The sequence below is a fragment of the Brachionichthys hirsutus genome, chromosome 19 (genome assembly GCF_040956055.1).
Source record: "Brachionichthys hirsutus isolate HB-005 chromosome 19, CSIRO-AGI_Bhir_v1, whole genome shotgun sequence".
NCBI classification, from domain to species: Eukaryota; Metazoa; Chordata; class Actinopteri; order Lophiiformes; family Brachionichthyidae; genus Brachionichthys; species Brachionichthys hirsutus.
The window spans coordinates 911301-937481 of record NC_090915.1 but is presented as its reverse complement, the minus strand read 5'-3'; the positions used below and the strand labels follow the sequence as shown (position 1 = coordinate 937481).

At 48.2% G+C, this 26181-nt stretch overlaps 4 protein-coding genes across 4 annotated transcripts; 2 read left to right on the top strand and 2 right to left on the bottom strand.

Annotated features, from left to right (window-relative positions):
• Positions 1–1033: 1033 nt before the first annotated feature.
• On the bottom strand, positions 1034–9865 carry LOC137908292 (nucleoside diphosphate kinase homolog 7-like). Its single transcript, XM_068752678.1, has 12 exons — positions 9789–9865; positions 7779–7880; positions 7235–7401; positions 5194–5304; positions 4805–4855; positions 4497–4704; positions 4272–4377; positions 2796–2860; positions 2503–2571; positions 2231–2332; positions 1538–1645; positions 1034–1216 (listed from the first exon to the last, which is right to left on the bottom strand). Exons 1-12 carry the CDS (start codon positions 9789–9791, stop codon positions 1184–1186), a joined length of 1125 nt encoding a protein of 374 aa, XP_068608779.1. The 5' UTR covers positions 9792–9865; the 3' UTR covers positions 1034–1183.
• Positions 9866–10340: 475 nt separating this feature from the next.
• Positions 10341–16933, top strand: zgc:172121 (uncharacterized protein LOC337599 homolog). Its single transcript, XM_068752679.1, has 8 exons — positions 10341–10587; positions 10919–10986; positions 11124–11296; positions 11378–11481; positions 14522–14683; positions 14761–14966; positions 15750–15829; positions 15905–16933. Exons 1-8 carry the CDS (start codon positions 10492–10494, stop codon positions 15967–15969), a joined length of 954 nt encoding a protein of 317 aa, XP_068608780.1. The 5' UTR covers positions 10341–10491; the 3' UTR covers positions 15970–16933.
• A 1464-nt stretch (positions 16934–18397) lies between these two features.
• LOC137908870 (basic immunoglobulin-like variable motif-containing protein) lies at positions 18398–22116 on the bottom strand. The gene is made up of 10 exons (XM_068753293.1): positions 21999–22116; positions 20667–21238; positions 20401–20530; positions 20212–20307; positions 20032–20136; positions 19848–19942; positions 19643–19775; positions 18972–19055; positions 18809–18905; positions 18398–18709 (listed from the first exon to the last, which is right to left on the bottom strand). The coding sequence occupies exons 2-10, from the start codon at positions 21151–21153 to the stop codon at positions 18398–18400; spliced, it is 1539 nt and encodes a 512-aa protein (XP_068609394.1). The 5' UTR covers positions 21154–21238; positions 21999–22116.
• A 315-nt stretch (positions 22117–22431) lies between these two features.
• On the top strand, positions 22432–25165 carry si:ch211-201h21.5 (uncharacterized protein LOC555526 homolog). Its single transcript, XM_068752914.1, has 6 exons — positions 22432–22469; positions 23528–23716; positions 24010–24192; positions 24267–24378; positions 24447–24583; positions 24656–25165. Exons 2-6 carry the CDS (start codon positions 23534–23536, stop codon positions 25019–25021), a joined length of 981 nt encoding a protein of 326 aa, XP_068609015.1. The 5' UTR covers positions 22432–22469; positions 23528–23533; the 3' UTR covers positions 25022–25165.
• The last annotated feature ends 1016 nt before the right edge of the window (positions 25166–26181 follow it).

Genomic DNA, 26181 nt, shown 5'->3' with positions numbered 1-26181 from the left:
ACAAGCGTGGGCGGAGTTTGACATTTGTGCTGGGGGGGGGGCAAAAAATATTTTTGACTGACGTGAGTTCACCTAAGCCAGGCGTTAGAATAGAATATAAAGCCTTTATGACTACACAATGAGATTAGGCATACTATGTCGCATTAAAGTAGTTTGATTACATGTTTTTAAAACCAGAGTCGTACTTGGAGAAGAAGTCTCAAACCTCAAGAAAATCTCCTCGTGATTCTGACCGTCCCTCCCTGCGTCCACGAAATGGCGATCCGAGTTCAGACAGTCGCCTCACGTCATGAAGTGAGGGGAAACAGATTCATGATCAGATTTAAGTAATATGTTTATTTATTTAAACTCATATTCTGGCGGCATTAATTGAATAAGTCGGCATTTTTTACAGACGGAACCAATTTTATTTATTTATTTATTATAAAACTGAATGCAGTTCCATTTTTCAGCTGCCCCCCCCCAAACCCCGCCTATGATCACAAAACGCATGTTTCCAGTCGGAGTGTTTTTGTGGACGGACGGACCAGACGTCGCGTGACGTGACGCTTCTAACTATTTTCATGGTGGAATCATTTTATATTTATGCAGTTGTACATTTTCTTTTTTGTTTTTCAGAGTTTAATGTATGAATCCAATATCAAAGCCGCTGGTCAAAACGTTACTTTAAAATATCAGAAGCAATGCAGTATCCCGTGTACTAAGTTGTCTAGTCGGTGTGAAAATACTTAATTCAATGTTGAAGATCAAACACTTGTCAGGAGTCACTTTATTTAATCTGCATAAGGCTGAAACAATACAACAGGAAAAAAGACAGCTGTGGATTCTTTGCATATGGAGTTCCACGTGTCCCGCTGTCCGGCTGTCCCGCTGCCCCGCTGCCCCGCTGTCCCGCTGTCCCGCTGTCCGGCTGTCCCGCTGCCCCCGCTGTCCCGCTGCCCCGCTGTCCGGCTGTCCGGCTGTCCCGCTGTCCGGCTGTCCCGCTGCCCCGCTGCCCCGCTGCCCCGCTGTCCCGCTGCCCCGCTGTCCCGCTGTCCGGCTGCCCCGCTGTCCGGCTGTCCCGCTGTCCCGCTGTCCGGCTGTCCCGCTGCCCCGCTGCCCCGCTGCCCCGCTGCCCCGCTGCCCCGCTGTCCGGCTGCCCCGCTGCCCCGCTGTCCCGCTGTCCCGCTGTCCCGCTGTCCCGTCACCCGTCCAAAATCTTGAAGAAATACTGCACCTGTAAAAGAAATGGTAAATGAGCAACATTTAAGTACCAGCCAGTCCTTCCTTACTGTGACCAGAATAAGTCTCTGCACAGGCCCTCTCAGGGGGGGTGCAGCTCAGTGGGTCCCGGGCTAATGTTTAACTAGGAGGTATTTGTCGTGTGCGTGTTGCTCTGTGTCTTTCAGTTCATGTGCAAATAATCATCTTGTATTTATTCAGGCCCTTTGAAGATCAGAAGTTTTCCTGATCTTCAAAGGGCCTGAATAAATACTAGAAAGACACAGAGCAGCACGCCCACGGACATTCCGCCGTGTGATAGTGCTGCAGCACCCACCTCCAGGACACTGTCTTCGGGGAGGTCTGTGCAGTGGACGCCATTCTTGACTTTGTCTTTGCCGTAAAGAGCCCGCAGCGCGTTGGGGCGAAGGTGGCGTGAGATTTCCTGTCAAAGACAAACGGCTGAATCTCACAGATGGAACTCATGAGCATTCAGTGCAGCGCTGCGTTTAACAGGCCCACCCTTCTATCGAATCACACGAGCCACAGAACGTTCGGTCCACATTTTACACACGATCCAGTTCACCACACATTTACCGGGTCCGATCCGGGTTCCTCGGGAATCAACCGGAGTGTTTTTCTTTACTGTGAACCGGTAAGACCTTCAAATACGGAGTTAATAAAAGGTACGCAGCTCCTCAGTGAAATGGCTTCCTGCTGCCAGACGCAATAATGTCTCAAACGGACATCAAAAGGTACGATGATGTAAGTCCACCGTACTCGGGACACAAGACAGAGACAGACACACAACTGTCCCCCCTGGAGGCTGAATGTGGGACTAATGAATGGCCTGATGTGTTACAGTGCAGCAGTTTCAAATACATTCAGACCACCTGAGAACCTGGAGAGCACACTGATGGCGGCTGATCTTCCACAGACCATGCACAGATTGAAATCCATGATGCATTGGTCAGACAAGATTCTGCTCGACAATACGGCAAGATAAAATAATACTAATAATTGGACTCACTGGATCGGCAGGCCCACAGAATTCCCTGAATGATCGCGGTGCATCTGTTCCGTGGATCTCCAACACCATGCAAGGTCCAGAGCACAGCTCCGTCACCATGCTCTGCAGGGAGAGAGGGGTCAGCCGGCCACAAGAGTCAGTCCCAGCGGCCCCCCACTAAACAGTCGCCTGTGAACAGCGTCTGTGACGCGTCACTCTGCCAGCAGCTTTTAGTGTTCCTCATCGTAACGCACTGTAACAGAACCACGATGCAAAGTAGTGTTCATACTCACGGTGTATTCTGTGACAACTCCTTTATAAACCTCGTAGAATTCCTCGGCATTTGCCCGGTCCATGCTGAACTGTGAGACAGAAGCATGACTCAGCAGAAACGAACAGCCGTGGAACGTTTGAACTGTGACGCCGCACCAACATGCTAATGTTTAGCACATTTATCCCGGTAACGCTCACCACGGTGAAACCCGATTGATTCAGCTCAGAACGTGATGTAGTAACAGACAGAGGTCCCCGTCTGCCGCAACGTGCACATGTTGGAGCATGTTCCGGTCACGAGTTCAACTCTTACCATCTGAAGCGCTGAGATTTCAAATCCGGCAGCAGATATGGAGTTGAGGATCTTCCCGGTGAGACCTGTGAATACGTGAAATGCATGAGTGAGGCGTTTACTGCTACAATGACCGAACAGGTCCGGCAGATTCTGATGGGACCACAAGGTCGCCTCTACAATGTGCAGTGGATCAAACCAGATGTGCAGTGGATCAAACCAGATGTGCAGTGGATCAAACCAGATGTGTAGTGGATCAAACCAGATGTGCAGCGGATCAAACCAGATGTGCAGCGGATCAAACCAGATGTGCAGTGGATCAAACCAGATGTGCAGTGGATCAAACCAGATGTGCAGTGGATCAAACCAGATGTGCAGTGGATCAAACCAGATGTGCAGTGGATCAAACCAGGGAAACGCAGCAGGACTCGAGCCTCAAATGAGCTCATTGTTCACTTTGACAACATTTGCAGATCACGAGTCGTCCTTTCGCTTCAACGGCAGTCCTGGCAGTCCAGTAGGTGTTCTAAGAAGCTGCCAAGATTGTGACTGAAAGAACGGGCAGTCAGACTATAGACAGCAAAACGTGCTTCACACAGGGGCGGGACGCAGGCCGCACTGAACACAGCAGCACGGCGAGCGTTCCCCACCGTTAGGAAACGCCCCCGGACGGGTGTAAGAGCAGTAATAACATTTTCAGCGGCGTCATTCCAGCTAAGGCGTGGCAGTAAGTCGAACCAGCGCAGAAACACGCACAGTGACACGCCACTGGCGTGAGTAACATTACTGTGGTGAAACGCATGCATGCTAGCATGCTAACAAGCAACACAGATGAACTATCTTTACATGGGGCCATGCTGAGCGTGTTTGTTTGAGTGGATTGTGCATGAACCATTCCATTCAGGGTCTATCCTGACCGTGCGGATAAGAAAATCACATTTCACAGGTCAGAGGTCGGGCGGCACGCTCCGGGAACAACGCGGCGCCGCTGTGTGACGCACTAACTAACACAAGTCTGGGGACTCGGATACGCAAACAGGCTAACTGATAACATGCGTATCTGCCGAGGCTCCCTACCTTCTGATACGGCATGCGGTTTGATAATGCAGCAGGTGCAGTCAGCATAGGAGGCTGTGAGGCTCCCTACCTTCTGATACGGCATGCGGTTTGATAATGCAGCAGGTGCAGTCAGCATAGGAGGCTGTGAGGCTCCCTACCTTCTGATACGGCATGCGGTTTGATAATGCAGCAGGTGCAGTCAGCATAGGAGGCTGTGAGGCTCCCTACCTTCTGATACGGCATGCGGTTTGATAATGCAGCAGGTGCAGTCAGCATAGGAGGCTGTGAGGCTCCCTACCTTCTGATACGGCATGCGGTTTGATAATGCAGCAGGTGCAGTCAGCATAGGAGGCTGTGAGGCTCCCTACCTTCTGATACGGCATGCGGTTTGATAATGCAGCAGCTGCAGTCAGCATAGCAGGCTGTGAGGCTCCCTACCTTCTGATACGGCATGCGGTTTGATAATGCAGCAGGTGCAGTCAGCATAGCAGGCTGTGTTAGCGGGACCGTGGCCAATCGTAGATGGGAAGAAAAATTCAAGCTCCTGAAAAAACGAACGGACAACAACGGCATTTAGGGGGCATCGTCACTTTGGGGATGTGGCACACGGGGTCAGAGGGCACAAGGGGGCATGACTCTAGCATCTTTGACCCTTGACCTTACTCTCGCCGCCGCAGCCAGTGAGTCGGAGCCGTGGCCGACATTTTTGATGCCATCTGTTCCAAACCGGGCGCGAACACTCTGCGCCGCCTCCTTCCGCGCCACGGCGGGGTCCCCGGGTCCCAGCAGCCTCCTCCAGATAGACATGGCTTCATCACCCATCAGCTCCATGGCAACCACAGGGCCCGAGGACACAAAGTGCACCAGGCTACTACAGAAAAGGAGCGATGCCTCAGGCTCAGTTAATGGCAGCGGCTGACAAGGGCTGCCCTCTGCTGGTCAGAACTGGACAATCATTTACAGGCACTCACTTGAAGAACGGCTTTGAGTGATGCTCCGCATAAAAGTCTGCCGCTTGGCTCCTGGAATGTAAGACACAAGGCCCTGGCGTTAATCACAGTGGAGCCAAAGCAAGGACCGAAGGAGAAACACCGAAAAGGATTCATTCAGAACTGAGTTATGAGTTTTCAGTCTGGCATTCAGGTGCCATTCAAGTGCTGATCAAAGGTTCTGCTGTGAGTCTGTGATGCTTTGATCAGATGATTGCACCTCAAATCAAGCACCTGATGAAAGTGTTAATGAAACACCAACCTCATCTGCCAGTTGCATGCTGAGAAGAGCAGTGCCGTCCATCTCTTAAAGGGGGGAGACGGGCACCCAACAGCCCCCGCCTACCTCAGAGTATGAGGGATGACCTTACCATGTCAGCTTAGTCATTTTAGCTTTCGTCACAATCAGGTTGGAGGCGTAGATCAATTCGATGGCGTCTCCAATCTTGTTGATGACGTCAGGTTTTATCAGAGCGAGCGTTCTGGATAATGAGAGAAACATTGAAAAAGAGGAAAACAGTAATTACAGGTAGAAAAGATACCAGCAACATGTTCACAGTGGTGAGGACAGCCGTGATGGACGGCTTAGAGACAGTGGTGAGGACAGCCATGAGGGACGGCTTAGAGACAGTGGTGAGGACAGCCGTGATGGACGGCTTAGAGACAGTGGTGAGGACAGCCATGAGGGACGGCTTAGAGACAGTGGTGAGGACAGCATGATAGACGGCTCAGAGACAGTGGTGAGGACAGCCATGATGGACGGCTTGGAGACAGTGGTGGGGACAGACATGATGGACGGCTTAGAGACAGTGGTGAGGACAGCCGTGATGGACGGCTTAGAGACAGTGGTGAGGACAGCATGATAGACGGCTCAGAGACAGTGGTGAGGACAGCCATGATGGACGGCTTAGAGACAGTGGTGGGGACAGACATGATGGACGGCTTAGAGACAGTGGTGAGGACAGCCGTGATGGACGGCTTAGAGACAGTGGTGAGGACAGCATGATGGACGGCTTAGAGACAGTGGTGAGGACAGCCATGATGGACGGCTTAGAGACAGTGGTGAGGACAGCATGATGGACGGCTTAGAGACAGTGTCTCTGAGGAAAAGACAGGAGGCGGAGCTAGAAGTGGAGGAGATGAAGATGCTGAGGTTCTCCTTGGGAGTGTCCAGGTTGGACAGGATTAGAAATGAGACAATAAGAGGGACAGTGAAGGTTAGACGTTTTGGAGACAAGGTCGGAGAGGCCAGACTTTGATGGTTTGGACATGTCCAGAGGAGAGACAGGGACTATATCGGTAGAAGGATGCTGAGGATGGAACTGCCAGGGAACAGGACTAGAGGTCGACCCAGGAGAAGAGACATGGACGTAGTGAGGGAGGACATGAGAGTGGCTGGTGTTGGGGAGGACGATGCAAAGGACAGGACTAGAGGACGACCCAGGAGAAGAGACATGGACGTAGTGAGGGAGGACATGAGAGTGGCTGGTGTTGGGGAGGACGATGCAAAGGACAGGGCTAGAGGACGACCCAGGAGAAGAGACATGGACGTAGTGAGGGAGGACATGAGAGTGGCTGGTGTTGGGGAGGACGATGCAAAGGACAGGACTAGAGGACGACCCAGTGTGTGTCTAATTCGATGAATCAGACACACACAACCAAAGTTAACAAGAAGTCCCTGCTGAGATGAAACTCTGAATGAAACCTGCGTAACCGAGTCAAATCACTAACTCTAAAAAGAGTTGCTTTTAATTATGACAGGAAATGCAGAAATCAATCGCAGCATTCTGCAGAGACGCTGCCGAAGGAAACCGTAGCTCAACGTCAAACAGGCCCCGTGAACGTGAACTAAGCCGAGTCACAGTCCCTGTGATGATCACACAGCTTTGGGAGTTATTGTCACGGTAATGAGAGGGATTAACACACAGACACACAGACACACAGACACACAGACACACAGACACACACACACAGACACACAGACACACAGACACACAGACACACAGACACAGAGACACACAGACACACAGACACACAGACACACAGACACACAGACACACAGACACAGAGACACACAGACACACAGACACACAGACACACAGACACACAGACACATAGACACATAGACACATAGACACACAGACACACAGACACACAGACACACAGACACACAGACACACAGACACACAGACACACAGACACACAGACACACAGACACACAGACACACAGACACACAGACACACAGACACACAGACACACAGACACACAGACACACAGACACACAGACACACAGACACACAGACACACAGACACACAGACACACAGACACACAGACACACAGACACACAGACACACAGACACACAGACACACAGACACACAGACACACAGACACACAGACACACAACCAAACCTTTCTTTCCTGCTGCCCAGTTTGTTTGCCGTGTACTGATCTCCATAGTCGATCAGGTGAAGCTGCCTGGAGAACACATTCACTCGATTCCCGATGAACAAGTCTTCTGGATGGAAGTCGTCATATTTGGTCCTTCTCAGAAATATCCGCTGGTTTTTCACATCAAACTGTAAATCAAAAGTTACAACATTGTTAGCTTTTTCAGACAACTTTATTTATCCCAAGGGGCAATTCAACGATTATCTAATTGCTGATGAAAAAAATAATATATTTTTTTCATCAGCAATTCAACGATTATCTAATTGCTGATGAAAAAAATAATATATTTTTTTAGATGAAAAACATCCCAGAATATACAGAATGCGTTACAAACATGCTGTGTAGTATTTGAAAGATCAAGAGTTGATATTTGATTTGATTCAAAAATTATTGGAAGCAAAAATATACAAAAATAATTGTGATTTCTCCTTAATATCCAATATTTGTGGCTAAAGAAAGATGCTGCAGCTAACAGCAGATGTTGACATTGATAGCAAACACTAACCATTTCCACTGAGCTGTCTTTGGGGTAGTAGAACAGTTGGAAGCGCCGCAGGAGACCTGCAGTACGGTCGTACCACTCAGTCAGAAAGGCACAGCGATCCTCCTGTGAAAGGAGATCAAACCAGAGAAATAATCAGGGTACCACTCAGTCAGAAAGGCACAGCGATCTTCCTGTGAAAGGAGATCAAACCAGAGAAATAATCAGGGTACCACTCAGTCAGAAAGGCACAGCGATCCTCCTGTGAAAGGAGATCAAGCCAGAGAAATAATCAGGGTACCACTCAGTCAGAAAGGCACAGCGATCCTCCTGTGAAAGGAGATCAAACCAGAGAAATAATCAGGGTACCACTCGGTCAGAAAGGCACAGCGATCTTCCTGTGAAAGGAGATCAAACCAGAGAAATAATCAGGGTACCACTCAGTCAGAAAGGCACAGCGATCCTCCTGTGAAAGGAGATCAAACCAGAGAAATAATCAGGGTACCACTCAGTCAGAAAGGCACAGCGATCCTCCTGTGAAAGGAGATCAAACCAGAGAAATAATCAGGCTACCACTCAGTCAGAAAGGCACAGCGATCCTCCTGTGAAAGGAGATCAAGCCAGAGAAATAATCAGGGTACCACTCAGTCAGAAAGGCACAGCGATCCTCCTGTGAAAGGAGATCAAACCAGAGAAATAATCAGGGTACCACTCGGTCAGAAAGGCACAGCGATCTTCCTGTGAAAGGAGATCAAACCAGAGAAATAATCAGGGTACCACTCAGTCAGAAAGGCACAGCGATCCTCCTGTGAAAGGAGATCAAACCAGAGAAATAATCAGGGTACCACTCAGTCAGAAAGGCACAGCGATCCTCCTGTGAAAGGAGATCAAACCAGAGAAATAATCAGGCTACCACTCAGTCAGAAAGGCACAGCGATCCTCCTGTGAAAGGAGATCAAGCCAGAGAAATAATCAGGGTACCACTCAGTCAGAAAGGCACAGCGATCCTCCTGTGAAAGGAGATCAAGCCAGAGAAATAATCAGGCAGGAAATCCACACGCCACGGAGGACGTCACGATCCCAAACCAAAAGACAAGTATTATAACAATCGCACTTCTCTTTTTTGTGTATGCCTTAGTCCCACAAATTCATTATTTCACAATCACTCTGAATAATAAAGAGAATACACTGAGAAGTATAAATTCACAATGTTAAAGGTAAAGCAGCATCTCTGTGCCATACGTTTGGATACACCATATTAATTATGTAACAAGTAAAAAGCAAAGAGGTTCTACTTGTTTTGGGCCATTAACAAGTCACATGACTTCCTACATGAACTGTTTTTGTGCTTTAGTGTTTTGTATTTTTCATCGGGTCTTCCTGCTTTCACGTTTGATCAGGCTTTGATCATATAAAAATCCCTTAAAACACGCTTGCTGTAAACGAGGAGAAACAGTCGACACGCCGAGATGTACTTTTTTCAGAGTTGATTGTTGAAAAGCAATGCGGTGCAGAATCCACCCACAACCACACACCAGCAATCTGACCAAGAAGAATGGAGAATTGATCCTCCCCAACTCGAGAAAACGGCTCTGGAAATGAAGGCGTTCAAAATTCCAAGTGTATCCTTAAGGATTTGAAATTAGTTTGAGTATTCCTTTACTTGAGCAAGTCCTTTTAATATAACCTCAACTGAAATTTCATGTAAAACTAAAGAAGTAGCATTGATCGGGGGGATCCCGATGAGCCCCTATCAACAAGTGACGAATGGCAGATCTGATTTTACCACAAATTCAAAACGTAAAATAATAATAATGATAATAATGATTGCCTTGAAGTGACAGCAGCAGCAGTTAAGGGTACTCCATCTCACAACAATCACCAGATACGTGTTCTTTGTTGTGCTAGTTCAGCCAGCTAACATCACGGAGGATAAATGTAAACATGTTCCTACATTTAGTCAATTAACGGAGCTCTTATGTTTGTTGCTAAATCACGCTCCGTAATTGTTATCGAACAAAGATATTCACTTACCATGTCTGCTAAATGAAGTCAATCTACCCGTCTCAATACTGTTTGCAACTAGCAAATGGCAGCCGCCATGTTTCGTTTCTATAGTAACTGTGCTGGCAAGTCAAGGTGCATTCAAGGTCATTCAACTAAAAAGGTAAATGATAGAACTCTTTACTGTCGCGAGACTTTTTCCCAGCTTTCATTTTTGGCTTTCTGATTCATGTTTAAAAACATGTTTAAAAACAAAGATTTGGAGATTTTAGTTATCCAACATACAATTGTGTGAGATGCCCACTTCAGAATCGCCACTCAACCAGCTAAATAAAATAAAATAAAAAATTGGGTAGGTGAGTGACCAGAAAGTTAATATTCATTTTGATGGGCTTTAAGAATGCTTTTAGAATTTAAATGGTCTAATTGGCCCGCTGGCCTACAGTCGATTACATCTTTGGACCCTAAGTCGCTGCTTTCTCGTTGCATTAAATGCGCCATCTAGTGTTTGTTTTAGATATTATGGATGATATAAAATTCGAGCGGCTTTGAACGCAACCTTTGACTGTGCATCGGACATCACGGAAGAATAACAGCCCGACACGCACGCCGCACGCAATAGCCCGTGTGCTTTATTCTGTATTCGTTTGACGGTGACATCTTGTTTCTACGCGTCTATAGTGGACGGTACTCCAGGACAGGAGTCCAGAGCCTCTTTATTTAAGTGTTTACTATGGATGCACTTAAACAATGCATGAATGATAACGAGCCATTGGTTTTGGATGGTGGGTTTTCAACTGAACTGGCAGCGCAAGGGGTCGAATTAAAGGTGAAACTAAATATGCAAACAAACCAAAAAAAACTTTAATTAATTTGTCTTAGCGTCTCTATTTTAGATCTTACAGCCAGTGGCTAAATGATTCTCCTTTCTACGACATGCTGCTTGGACTTAGTACAAGTACTTTAGTACAAGTACAAACTTGCAGAAGTAAAATATTGCCCACTACTGTAGTAATGCAAAAGTTGTTTGCAAACTTGAGATATTATTACTGCAAATACTTTTGTACATCTCAGACTTCTGGAGGATGCCATACTGGGATCAGTATTTGTCCCAAGCGAGGACTGGAATGGTCTTTGTTTTGTTTTTTTCACACATCTAGGGGGACCCTCTGTGGGGCTCTGGGCTTCTTCACACTAATCCCCAGGCCATCCGAGACGTGCACTACAGGTGAGTCCATCTCAATGTTTAGAGCTGCATTGATCTTAATGTTTGGATCGAGCCACATCTTTAGACATTATAGTCCGTTCTTTCTTTGAGTCACGATTAAAGTGTCAGCATGGCTCTTACATGTGATTTATCAACAGGTTTCTCCTCAGTGGCGCTGATGTCATCTCGACGGCCACGTACCAGGCGAGTGTCGCGGGTTTCATCGACCACCTGAACCTGAGCAGTGAGCGCGCCAGAGAGCTGATCATGTCTGGAGTCCAGCTGGCCAAGGAGACGGTAGAGACGTTTGTCTCTGAACGCCACCCAACAGGCACAGACAGACCCTCGTCACAGATGCCTCCGTCGATTGTGGTGCTCTTTCACTGTGTTGTTGTGCATTTTGTCTCTAAAGGGCCGACGTGTCCCCTGGTGGCAGGCTCCGTTGGACCCTTTGGGGCCGTTCTGCTTGACGGCTCAGAGTACACTGGGGCTTATGCAGCAGGGATGAGCGTTGGAGTGAGTGGCGGCTCGTATTGGTTCCATCAGAAGGGATGGTTGCATGCAGTGTGACGGCGACAACAAGCGAGATCTTCTTATTTATCATAGGGATGGATCTGAAGCTGGTACCAGCAGGAGAAACTCATTTTATGTGCGCTCTAATTAAAAGAGTAATTATTCTGCAATGAAATGGGATCCCGATGGTCCCTTCTAGGTGTTTGCAACAGAACTTGTTTTGAGCAAGTTAAAGGGCATGTGGGTAAATATATATCCTTATTATATTAGACAGGTAGCAGGATACGGTGGAACCGGATCTGAAAACGTGTTTGTCCGTTGATGGATACGGTGGAACCGGATCTGAAAACGCGTTTGTCCGTTGATGGATACGGTGGAACCGGATCTGAAAACGCGTTTGTCCGTTGATGGATACGGTGGAACCGGATCTGAAAACGCGTTTGTCCGTTGATGGATACGGTGGAACCGGATCTGAAAACGCGTTTGTCCGTTGATGGATACGGTGGATCCGGATCTGAAAACGCGTTTGTCCGTTGATGGATACGGTGGAACCGGATCTGAAAACGCGTCTGTCCATTGATGGATACGGTGGAACCGGATCTGAAAACGCGTTTGTCCGTTGATGGATACGGTGGAACCGGATCTGAAAACGCGTCTGTCCGTTGATGGATACGGTGGAACCGGATCTGAAAACGCGTCTGTCCGTTGATGGATACGGTGGAACCGGATCTGAAAGCGCGTCTGTCCGTTGATGGATACGGTGGAACCGGATCTGAAAACGCGTCTGTCCTTTGATGGATACGGTGGAACCGGATCTGAAAACGCGTCTGTCCGTTGATGGATACGGTGGAACCGGATCTGAAAACGCGTCTGTCCGTTGATGGATACGGTGGAACCGGATCTGAAAACGCGTCTGTCCGTTGATGGATACGGTGGAACCGGATCTGAAAACGCGTCTGTCCGTTGATGGATACGGTGGAACCGGATCTGAAAACGCGTCTGTCCGTTGATGGATACGGTGGAACCGGATCTGAAAACGCGTCTGTCCGTTGATGGATACGGTGGAACCGGATCTGAAAACGCGTCTGTCCGTTGATGGATACGGTGGAACCGGATCTGAAAACGCGTCTGTCCGTTGATGGATACGGTGGAACCGGATCTGAAAACGCGTCTGTCCGTTGATGGATACGGTGGAACCGGATCTGAAAACGCGTCTGTCCGTTGATGGATACGGTGGAACCGGATCTGAAAACGCGTCTGTCCGTTGATGGATACGGTGGAACCGGATCTGAAAACGCGTCTGTCCTTTGATGGATACGGTGGAACCGGATCTGAAAACGCGTCTGTCCGTTGATGGATACGGTGGAACCGGATCTGAAAACGCGTCTGTCCGTTGATGGATACGGTGGAACCGGATCTGAAAACGCGTCTGTCCGTTGATGGATACGGTGGAACCGGATCTGAAAACGCGTCTGTCCGTTGATGGATACGGTGGAACCGGATCTGAAAACGCGTTTGTCCATTGATGGATACGGTGGAACCGGATCTGAAAACGCGTTTGTCCATTGATGGATACGGTGGAACCGGATCTGAAAACGCGTTTGTCCATTGATGGATACGGTGGAACCGGATCTGAAAACGCGTTTGTCCATTGATGGATACGGTGGAACCGGATCTGAAAACGCGTTTGTCCATTGATGGATACGGTGGAACCGGATCTGAAAACGCGTTTGTCCATTGATGGATACGGTGGAACCGGATCTGAAAACGCGTTTGTCCGTTGATGGATACGGTGGAACCGGATCTGAAAACGCGTTTGTCCGTTGATGGATACGGTGGAACCGGATCTGAAAACGCGTTTGTCCGTTGATGGATACGGTGGAACCGGATCTGAAAACGCGTTTGTCCGTTGATGGATACGGTGGAACCGGATCTGAAAACGCGTCTGTCCGTTGATGGATACGGTGGAACCGGATCTGAAAACGCGTCTGTCCGTTGATGGATACGGTGGAACCGGATCTGAAAACGCGTCTGTCCGTTGATGGATACGGTGGAACCGGATCTGAAAACGCGTCTGTCCGTTGATGGATACGGTGGAACCGGATCTGAAAACGCGTCTGTCCGTTGATGGATACGGTGGAACCGGATCTGAAAACGCGTCTGTCCGTTGATGGATACGGTGGAACCGGATCTGAAAACGCGTCTGTCCGTTGATGGATACGGTGGAACCGGATCTGAAAACGCGTCTGTCCGTTGATGGATACGGTGGAACCGGATCTGAAAACGCGTCTGTCCTTTGATGGATACGGTGGAACCGGATCTGAAAACGCGTCTGTCCGTTGATGGATACGGTGGAACCGGATCTGAAAACGCGTCTGTCCGTTGATGGATACGGTGGAACCGGATCTGAAAACGCGTCTGTCCGTTGATGGATACGGTGGAACCGGATCTGAAAACGCGTCTGTCCGTTGATGGATACGGTGGAACCGGATCTGAAAACGCGTTTGTCCATTGATGGATACGGTGGAACCGGATCTGAAAACGCGTTTGTCCATTGATGGATACGGTGGAACCGGATCTGAAAACGCGTTTGTCCATTGATGGATACGGTGGAACCGGATCTGAAAACGCGTTTGTCCATTGATGGATACGGTGGAACCGGATCTGAAAACGCGTTTGTCCATTGATGGATACGGTGGAACCGGATCTGAAAACGCGTTTGTCCATTGATGGATACGGTGGAACCGGATCTGAAAACGCGTTTGTCCGTTGATGGATACGGTGGAACCGGATCTGAAAACGCGTTTGTCCGTTGATGGATACGGTGGAACCGGATCTGAAAACGCGTTTGTCCGTTGATGGATACGGTGGAACCGGATCTGAAAACGCGTTTGTCCGTTGATGGATACGGTGGAACCGGATCTGAAAACGCGTTTGTCCGTTGATGGATACGGTGGAACCGGATCTGAAAACGCGTTTGTCCGTTGATGGATACGGTGGAACTAAGTTATCTTTGTGTTGTTGTTTTTTCTTCTCTTTTAAGGAGTTCAAAGATTGGCATCGGCCGAGGATGGAATGCTTGGCGGCGGCGGGGGCGGATCTTTTCGCCATTGAGACCATCCCAAGTATCAAAGAGGCGGAGGCTCTCGTTGAGCTGCTCAGAGAGTTCCCCGACGCTAAAGCCTGGCTCTCCTTCTCATGCAAGGTGAGCGTGCTGCTGGTGATTTCAGGTTCATACCGGTGCGTCCATCCGACTCACGCTTTGCCCATAAACGCCATCAGGATGGAAAGAGTATTTCAGATGGCAGCCCGTTCGCCGGTGCCGTGCAGATGGCTAGGAGGTCGACGCAGCTCGCTGCTGTAGGGGTCAACTGCTGCCCACCGTCCCTGGTGGCGCCGGTGCTGGAGTCGGCCCAGTCGCTGCGGAGCCCGGACATGGCCTGGGTGGTGTATCCCAACAGCGGGGAGGAGTGGGTGAGGGAGCGGGGGTGAGTCTGCCGTCGCTTTCACCCAGTGTGAAATAAGCTGCCGCGTTGAAACCGGTGAGACGGAGCGTGGCCGTGTGGACGATGAGGGGAATGTTGCCTGTCGGCATCATCTCTGCTGGCGTCTCACCACGGAGCTTGTCCAGTCTTGTTTTTGGCGTCTCAGGATTTAAACTTTTAATCAGGGCCCGGATTTATTGCTTTTATCTGAAAGACGTGATTTAACTTTCCTTTAACTTGTGACGCGTACCAGAGGGGGCGTCGTGTGACCCCTTTTCTGTCCATCTGTACATGCGTGACGGGATAAACATGTTTGCACATGCTTTCTGGAGGCTCTCATGGCGTGTAGCTCATCAGTTTGCTTATTTGTACCCTTTTAGACACATTTCAGTGGAGGCATTTTATGTCCTTCTACATTTGTGTCCTTGGACACACGTTTTGCTAGTTTTGCTGGATGTTTCTGCGCTTGTGAAGCACTTTGTAACGATGTTTGGATAATTGTTATGAATGACACGGTGGGAATATGATATTTACCAGTTCAGATTTCCCACTATATACATTTTCAGACGAGCCGAGCTAACTACCAAGGCCAAGCAATCCACAGTTGCTTGGCTTTCCTGATCCAACATCACCGGCCCGCCCAGTGGGAAGCGCTTCGGTGGTTTTTTGCATAGAGGAAGTGTTACGAATGAAATTGCCTGAATCCACCAGCCGTCATTGTTTTTTTTCTGTTATTTCTGGCACCGCTGCCTGCTGAGCTGACCGTTCTTCTTTGTCCTTATTGAGATGGTTGTCTTCAGACAAAGAATCAGCCTTATTGCCTGATCTCAGTCGTGGGTGGGTGAAGCAAGGCGCTGCTTTGATAGGTAGCGTGAACCGTCTTCCACTCACTGCGGTTTGGTTTTTCTGTACAGTCCTTAATGAGTCTCTATTATCATTAGGAGGCTGCTGCCGGATCGGTCCTGCTCACATCGCTGATCTAAGGCAGCAGCTGAAAAGAGGATGAACGTCGACGGTCCGGAATCCACTCTGACTGGACTGTCGTAAAGAAGAGCGGATGTTCCAGGGGTTTAAAAAAAGATTTATTTGAAATTGGTAAATACTACAACAAGATGCAAATAAAACTTAACCGTGCAGTTTTCCCTTTCTGTGATTCACATTCTGAACGATTCCGAGGGATTCCACTTCTGTACAGCAGCATCGGTTAAAAACTGGCGTCGCCGCGGCAACAACCTAACTGGACGTTTCCCAAGCCTCAACAAAACATCAGCTGCTGCGTTCCAATGTTGTGAAAGAAGCCATTTCTCTTTTCAACCATCTAAATTCTGTGTTCCTCCTCTGCACTTGAAATGGGAGGGACTTAAACAGGAAGTGGGTGTGGCTAAGCGAGTCGTTCATTCAAGCCTAAAATCGAAACGGGTGGATCAGAAGTTACCATATTTGCCATTGATTAGTGAGCTTGAACGCCACGCCTGTAGTGTGTTGTGCATCCGTAACAACACTTAAGAGATAACGGCACATAGAAAATAGAAAGCTGCAGATGCAGCGTGTAGCGAATTATAAGGTCGATTGTCTCGTGGATGTTTTACTAGAGCTAGAACGGCCTGATGAGGAGTTGTGACGACCGATGGTCTGTGAATGGAGCATGGGAATATTGATTAGAACGTCCCAAAACGTTTCCATTTTAAAGCGGACTGATTATAACTGTAATGTCACACCTTTAATAATATGCAGCATAAATGGTATGAAATGTAAGACGATGCACCAGTGATGAGGCATGCAGTAAAGACTACAGACATAATACACAGAGTAGTATGCCTCGTAGTGAGTTTGGGTGACTTTGGGTGGCCACAATGTATTATAAATCAGTCGCCCTCTATTCTCTGGAGCGTCCACGGGAGCCTTGAACTTGTAGAGTCACATTTTACACCATAAATCTTAAATCTTTATAAATATACGTGAATGCGCTCGCAATGCACCGCAGCTTTTCAGATCTCCTTCGTAGAAAATGTGACCGAAAAGTGGCCAGGTATGTTCTACAAAACGGATCAGTAGCACAACATTTAAGCAAGAGAAGTATATTTTTTCCAGACTTAAATAAAAAGGAGTTTCCTTCATCTACTAATGTAACTTGGAAGCTACTCATCAAAGTGCATTGTATTTCTGTCCCTCAAGCCAGAGTCGATTCTTACTTCCTAAAGTTGTGGCCTTAGCGTTGAGACGGAATACCCGGTAGTGTCGGGAGCTCTCGTGACTGCTGCCATCATTTAATGTGGGTTGTTGTTGCAGCTGCTATCGCTATTGATGACCATTGATTATTGGCATCACCAACACTCCAAAGGAAATGTTTCAATGAGCAGAACATCACAGCCTCTGATTCTGACAGACCTCTTAATTAAAAAACAACAAAAACTATAAATACGGTCCAAAAAAAAGCTCAGATGAATCTAACAATTAAAAATAAAACATTACTTCACAGCAAATAACAGATACAAATGGAAATTAAGATTTCTTCTTGTCAACAAATACCATAAAAAGACAGCAAGGAGGTGATGAAAGGGGCAGTAAGGAATACTTTGGGGTGTGTGTGTGTGTGTGTGTGTGTGTAAAGCCCGATATATTTGATACCTCTAATGTTCTAAAAACTATTAAACATATCGCGTCTCATCTGCTTCCTTCATTACAATAAACATGGCTCAGAGTAGACAATGTCACAGTGCTGCTCCAATAAATGTGTATTAATCCACCACGGAAAGTAGTCCCTACTCTTTGGCTCGCTTCTGTTGTTAGACCGTTATATATACTGAATAACAATAAATTACATGCGAAGGGGCGTCGGTGTCGACGAACTGAATTAATGGCTGTGCACCATTGGACGTCGCTGGGAACCAGTTTGGCTTCATTACGGCCTGAGAAGCTTCCACATGTGCTCACCAGCTGTGCCGAGCAGAGATGGAGAGAGGAGCGGCCTTCCCAGCCACACCGCCGACCTGTGGGAAGTCATGTGGTTATTGAAAATGATTGAAATGTCGGTTCTAAATAGTAGAAAGGCCTTTCGGGGTATTGATTTCATATTCACTAAATAACCTGAAATGACCGACACAGGGATCTGGAACGACTCCCAAGCGAGCGCTAACGTTGATCCATGACTGATGGGAATATAGACAAGTAACCGATTGATAAAGTTCACTGTATCAATTTCAGGAAGCGGTGCGTCAGTGTTTACTACAAATGACAGCTGATTAAAAGCTGAGGCTTCACCCTTTACACGGCAGACGGCAGCAGAGGCACTGAGGGACTAAAGTCTCGCTGGCTTGTGTCTTTTCAAGGGATTTATTGACAGTAAAATGGAATAACTGCAGATGTACCCTTTAAAAAGCATTTAAGGACTGATCTGTGTTGTAATCCCCCCCCCCCCCCCCCCAGTAAACCTTTCAGTCTGCGATGTCCTCTTCCAGATCGCTGTCAGGGGACCTCTGTCCGTACTCCGTAGCGTTGGACAGGCGCTTCCGGACGGTGTCTTTCTGACTTTCCATGCTGTGTGAGCGTCCCAGGAAGGCCAGACGTTTGGAGGAGCCCCGCTCCCCTTCCTCCTCCTCCTCCTCCTCCTCCTCTCCGACGCCTCCGTGAGCTTGCTCCGAGTGGGGGAAGTCGTGGTGCAGGTTCTCCAGGTTGAGAGCCCAGGGGCCGAGCTTCTGCCAGTTCACCCTCTGGAAGGCCATGATGCAGTGCAGGTTGCCCCCCACCTGTGTGCAGGCAGGAGAACAGTTCTCCAGCCGGGTTCTAACGCACACATTCCACTTAGTGAGCAACATTTGAGACGACCGGGGGGTGAAGGAGGGAACCTTTTTGGTTTTGCGGCGCTGAATGCCTCTCTCTGTGTGACGGATGTCCAGGTATTCTGGGTTTTGTGTGTTGAGGTCGGTCACTATGTCCAGCCACCTGAAAGGACCCGATCAGCTGGAGTTCATGAGGGCATGCGTGCGACCGAAGGCGGGCAGAGCTTACTTTTTACAGTGAATTGCTGGTTGTTTTCTACTGGGCTCCCCGATAAGAATCCAATACTCCATCTCATTAGTGGGTAGAGGGCCCCTTTATACAAAAAGAACAAAGGGTGAGACGCCGAGGGGAGTTAGGAGTCCCCGTTTAGGGCAAAATGATGAGCAGGTACCCAAACAGTTTTTAGAATTTCAACTTGATGAAGAGAACCCGTTTGTGTATCTCCCTTTATTCCCTGTATTCATTTTTGGAGGAGAGTCACCATCTTACAAACTCGCTGAGGCTCAAATTAACTTTCAATTAATCAGCCAAAAGAAAAATAATCAATGACTATTTTGATTCATTTTTATGCTAAAAAACGATCAAACTGGTAATCATGCTGTTGTTACGGCGCCGCTGACATCTTCATTTTCTGTTTTACCGTCTTCGTTGATGTTTTAATTTTCACTTGGATAAAACAGAGCTCGATAAACTCATGGGGGGGGGTGGAGTCTGTGCAACTGTCGCCGGTCATTATGAACCGGAACTTCAGACTCTGGAGGAAAATATGAGCCGGAAAGATTCTAGATTCTAGTTGCATTACCGGTAATCACCAGTTTTTTTCATGCACATGCACAGCGAGTGAAAGATTAAAGCTGCGCTGACAGTAATCTATTCAAGCAGCAAGCCGCGCGGCTCACCTGTACGCTCTCGCTGCTTTGAGAGGCGTCGCTTCGTAGCCCAGAGGGCAGAAGTAGTGGTTCTGGCAGTGGTAAATGTAGGCCATCGATTCATCCGTCACCCCCTGTGTCAGTTTCATGAGCGCCCCTTCAGCTAAAAGCATCAGCTCAGGTTCAGCTCGTTCTCAAAGAAAAGGCTGCTGGCTCTGGCGGCTGAGGGGCTCACCGGTTTCTCCAGCCGTCTTGTGTTTCCCGTGTGGCTTGTACAAACTGTAGGAGCAGCCTCGCACTCGGAAGTGGTCGTTGATTTGTCTGAACCACCTGGAAGAAGAGCCGAGATGGATTGAGCCGCAGTCCTTTCCTAAACTGAAGAGGTTTTGTTCCGACGGCCGCGACCGGCGAGTTCGCACCTCATTAAGGTAGCGTTGCCTGTGAAATGGCCAAACTTGATTTCTTCAAAAGGTGGCTGAAAACCCAGAATGTGCAGAGCCTGCTCCTGAGAGACGGGCGGAAGACTGACAAAGCAAACGAGGCAACGCTTTAGCAGCCGTTTTTCTCATCTGGCATTTAGAAGATTAGAGGCCGCTCACCTCCCTGCTCCCAGAGTGCTGTACAGGAAGTTCCAGCAGGACACCAGTGAAGAGATTCCACAGGAAGCCTTGTACTGAGGGCGGCTGATGCAGTACCTGAAGCAGGGAAGACATCCTTTTACAAATCCACCGTCATGAAGACGTGACCCGACCGGGTCTCGAGAAAAACAGCACGAAATCTAAGATTACCATCTTCTGAGGTCGAGCACTTTCCTCTGCTTGATCTCCTCCAGCGACGCGTGAGGAGAGACGTCTCGCAGGTCTCGACTGTGTCTGCCTGATGACTTCATCTTCTTCACGCTGCATCTCTTCACGTTGCCTGAGACAGAATTCAGGGTATTAATCAGCTAAAGTTGTTTACGTATACTATATACTATAGTGCGTGTGTCTGACCCCCAGTTTACTTTGAGAACTTGCTTGTATTCATAAAAACGGGCTTCCACCTCGCTTCTTACTTGGTTTTGATTTTCTAGTGAGCACGGCGTTGAAATCCGTGGTATCAATTTCCCAGGCCAAGATGGGTTTGGCGCCGCCAGACGACACGTCGAGCATGTCGCAGTCCCTGTCTGAGCCCACATGGGGGCCGCCGAACTGGCCAGCGCAGACGTCCGTTGGGGCGTTGGGCTGCACGAGCAGTGGCCCCCCAGCCTGCCTGTTGGGGGCCACCTCCCTGGCTGTGATTGGGGGGTGGTACACAGACCCAGCCTGCTTGAGAAGCGCATAATCCGAACAGACGGTGTAGAACCTCTCCTGGGAGTGAGTGACCGGACCGGCCCGCGGCAGCTGGAGGTCAGCACTCGACGCCCTTCTGATTCTGGTTGCGTCCCGGGCGAGGGCGTTGATCAAAGCGCGTTCCTCCGCGCCATCGGTGGGCCTTTGCAGCCCTGGAGCTTCTGCTGGCCCAGGTAAGTGTGCTCCTTGGCCGTCGGATGTATTAGGCATTGATCAGCCCCTCGTACGACGGACGACGGGAACGAGTTGCTGGTGAGATTCCTCGTGGATGGATGCCTTTTCTGGAGATGAGAGGCTACAGAGACGTAAGGGGAGCGTGGAGGTGCAGCGATAAAGACACAAACAGCTGGTCCAATAACTCTGACGGCATTTCATCATCACGCCGAATCCCACTGTAAGAAATGACAGCCTCCGTAAAGCAGCCTGAGAAGACATCACATTTAACCTGTAATGAATCCGGTGTTTTCAGAACTAGCAGCGGGGCTTGTGAGCGTTATCTAGGATTCCACTTGCACAGCCATCATGGTGGGTGCCCAGCCGTTAGCCATTAATGCTAGCTAGCAGCCGCTACCTTCATCTGATTCTGCGTTTATTTGTCATACCTTTTGTAACTGCTATTGAAATGCATTAATTGTTGACCTAGTCTGTTCACTAGGATGTTTCTTGTGTACGACCGGAACTAATGTTTGCTGTCGCATGTGTTGCTACGACGGAGTTAGGTGAAGCGCAACACTAAACTGCTAGATGTTAGTATAAAGATAATACTTTATTAGAGACACCCCTTTTTATTCGTGTTTTTGATCAATTGTCTGGGGTCTAAGTAGACCGCAGAACATTTGGAGAACTCTATTTTTCCTCTTTTCAGGACAAGCGGCCAACGGGGCATCTGTCCTCCACATTGTAGCCATTTTAGCTAGCGCTTAATATTGTTTCCGTTATTTATTGCGCAATGTATTCATATTTCTTTGTTGTGTACATTTAGTGTAGTTTCCACGGCGTATGACGTAAGAAGAGAGAGAGAGAGGAGCAACAAAGGCCCGTTTCAGAGAACCAACCTGTGCCTGTTGCCATGGAACGAGCTACACCTTTTATAACTTGTCACCAAAAGAATGAAAGAAAAAAAGGTCCAAACCTAGACGAATATTAGACTGGACATATCAAAATTAGAAAAACAATTCCGAAGCATTGTCCAGCTGATCCGCATCCTCCTGACGGACTGTACCACAGAACCCGGGAGCGTGGGGGGCGGGGGGACGAAACTAAATTCAGATAATACCAACTAAAACAGTAAATGACACTGATAGGGCAAACAATGTGGAAAGACGTACGTTAAATAGAAGATAGTATCACATTTGATCATGCAATCCACATTTGAAATGTTCATGTAACTTTCGTAATTCCAACATGCTTCGTTCATAACCCGTGGAATGATCCGGCGGTTTAAGCCAATCACAAGCGCGATGGCTTTGATTTCCGACCGCAGCGCACAGACGGAACGGAAGGGCCGCCTGGAAACTAAACTGGTGGTAATCGATTTTACATTTCTAGAATCATAGACAATCATTATGTCAGAACTGTTTGTTCCAGAACCAACACTTAAAATATCGATTCATTACAGATTAGTCACGTAATGGCGGAGTATCGTAATTTCCTACAGCTTTTCTTTACATTCGGGGAAGTTTCCATTACATAAAGTTTATGTAATGGAAACTTTCCCGAATAAACGATGAACTACTCCGACCGTGGGTGCGAGTGAGATGTTACTGTCAAGACCAAAAGCAAATCACACTTCTTTTTCATTAACTGTGCAAATAGTGTTCGATTATAGACCTAAAAAGAAAAAAATAAACTTAGATTTTATCCTGTACTTTACTGATACTCCGCGTTCAGGCTTCAGTAGAAAACAGAAAAGTACTTTTTATAGTCAAATTGAAAACAATCATAAACATAATATAGTAGGTTTGATGAAAATCTGTCATCAAACCTACTATGTAAATTAGCAATCTTGAAATCTGAAGTCACGTGGTTTTCGACTTGCAACATTCCCGACCTGATAAATCAGTTCAAGAGATAATCTCGCATGTACTTTATAAATTATATGTAAATATGGGGTCTTTGTTTTTTACTAGTACTGAATCCTCCTCTTTATAATGCACTGATGTGTTCTTCCCTCCTACCAAGTTACTGTTTAACAGGTCAGCAAACAGAGAACCCTCTCAATCTGAAGGGCCTCTTCTTCCCCCATTTTTACGTAACATGGTGTTAAGATTAGGCCAATATTAATGTGTTAATGCCCCCGATTACAAATGTAACATTTAACATTTTTTCTCTCTCTCCTGTATTTAAAGTGTAGATTTAAACACTGAAATAAAACATCGTAACTGAGGAAACATGACCTGACGTGTAGAACAATAAATCTCAGGACACATTGGAGCCAGAAGAGGAAGCTCGCCGTATTTAACCCTTTCCAGTCAGAAGTCAGCGACAGCTTTCCGAACCAAAGAGAAAATATAAATTGTGCCGAAACGCTTTTACCTTTTAAAGACCGTCTGGCCTGTGATTCTGGAAATGTGGATTTCTGCAGGGAACCATGGCGAAGAAGCAGGTGATCATTGACACCGACTGCGGCATCGACGACGCTCAGGCGATACTCATGGCCTTGGCAGCACCCAACATTGAAGTTGTGGCTATAACTTGCGTGTTTGGGAACACGTCGGTGGACAACGTGTGCCAGAATGTTCTGAGGGTGCTCGCCCTCTGTGAGCGTGAAGGGGTAAGTTCAGGCTGAAACGTGAGGGAGCAACAGATCGCTGTTTTTACTGGTGAGGTGAAGGATGACCGGGATCCAAATTAAAGGTTAGATGAACGCACCGCTCCGAAGGGAATAAATCCCATCCAAAACAGCCGGATTTTTGGGTTCATTTAAATAACTGAATTTATTGCTGAATTTAGATTTCTGTGCGGAGAGCCCATCTTTGCATGATCCGGTGCTCACCTCAGTGTCTGCCTGTCTGTCTGCACACGAAGGCAACGTAAAGCTGCTCTTGCTGGAACGTTCCTCTGCAGATTCCAGTGTTTCGTGGTGCTGTCGGGCCTCTGGTCGGAGCTGTCCAGCTTCCTTGTAAACATTTTGGAACCGATGGCTTTGGAGATGTCATTAAAGACACAGACCCACGGTGGGAGGAGAAAATCCAGAAAGAGCATGCAGTCAGTGGGATGATCAGGCTGGTGACGGAAAAGCAGAACCAGGTGAGACGTCTGTCTGTCTGTCTGTAATGTGCCGCGTCTTCGGGGGATGCTGCACTGAAACCTGTTTCCCACAGGTCTCACTGGTGGCCCTCGGACCCCTCACTAATCTGGCGTTAGCTGTCAGGCTGGATCCCCGTTTCCCCCAGAAGCTCAAAGAACTGTACATTATGGGCGGCAACATGGAAGGTACAAGCAGGATATGACAGCATCAGCTAGCGTTCAGCTAGCCGGGTAACTTGATGCTGTTCTTGTAGGGAAAGGAAACGTGACTTTATGTGCAGAGTTTAACTTTGCGATGGATCCCGAGTCGGCTTACGTCGTCCTGGAGGAATTCCTCTGCACCACCTACGTGGCAACGTGGGAGTATTCCTGCAGAAATGGACTGACGTGGGTAAGGTGCCTTCACGTGAACGACGACGCATCCCCTGCACGTCCCATTTCAAACCCGGTGTCTCCTGTGCAGGAGTTCTTTGAAGGGGCGATCAACCAGGATGCGCCTGCTGCACGCTTCATGAAGAGGATCACGTCTAAATGCTGGGCTTACTCCAAAGAAGCCATGGTGAACAAGAGAGACGTTCACTTTGGGCCGTGCTTCGTCTCGTACGACGCCTACGCGATCGCAGCCTGTATTGACGACGGCGTGGTGATGGAAAGAATCGAGTGCCCCGTCCGGGTGGAGCTGCAGGGCTCCATCTGTCGGGGCATGATGGCGCTCGATCGCACGAATGAGCTGAAGAAGAGCCACAGCGTGTTTGTCCTGACTAAATGCGACATTGCCAAGTTTGGCCGCTTGCTCGCCGAGTCGCTCAGACTCCCGCTAAAGAAGTAGCGGGAGTCTGAGCCAAACATCCAGGCTCTGCATTCGTCTTAACCCAGTGAAGAAAACATTTACGCTTTGTAGAATTTACTGAAATGCACCAAAATAATAGCAAACTTTCTGTTTTTTCATGAAATTAAATGTTAATCAGTGTTCTATATTCTGTAAATCGCTCGAGTCGTGGAGGATCTCCGTCAGCCTGTTTGTCCCGTCTACATGAAAAGTGTGGATATTTGTACGTCCCTCTTTTTTTTTTGCTCTTACTGTAATGTAACTGAAGGCGACGGACTAATGTGGACGTCAGCTCCATTACAGATTTGTTTAGAAAATGAATGGAGCGTCACAGGGGAACCTAAACTGCCCCGGGGGGGGGCTTGTGCAGTCTGGGCTTTAAGTTAAATGGACCCTGGGATCAGGCTGAAAGCCATTAGTTCACTGGGCTGTAGTTCTGTCGCTGTCATAATACGAAGTCTCTGAGATTAAATGTTCGTCTAGAACCGTTTATTGTGTTCCTGGTCTGATTAAAAGCAAATAATCTTCATCTCCAAATCGAATATTGGTCAGTCAAGAAGCACTGTAAACGCATCGGGGCGATTCTTGCTACTGTAGCAGATTTGTGGCAAAGAAATCGGGGGGGGGGGGGGGGGGGGTCCAGGAGTTTTTGGAACTATTTCTACATTTTCAGCAGCAGATCAATGAAAAGAGCAACAACTGTTTAAAGATGGAGAAAGTAAGAAATGAAATCGACCTCCAGAGCTCCTCTCTCTCTTCAGGCAATAAGCAACCAGCTGATGGTGCGTTCAGGGCACCTGCAAGCGGGAGGCTGAAGCTCTCTACCCAGGATCGGCGCTACACACTGCTCCAGACCCCAAACGCCCCCCCGACACTGAAACAGGAGGGCCCCAGAAGCCTGCAGCAGCTGTTCCTCGATGACCCCCCAGGCCCCCCTTACCAGGCCTAGAAGATCTCAGTCCTCTCAAACCTGCCCCTGATCTGGGGGGGGTCATTATCAGGGACAGAAACAGACAGCGAGGGGCTGGACCGCCTCGAGATCAGCCTCCACCAAAATCCCCCCCCCCCCCCACACACACCGCTTCTGTGTCTTCCTGCCCTCCCCCAGTCGAGACATAGGAGGAAGAACATGCAAGTAGAAAGCAGAAAGCAGAGATGTA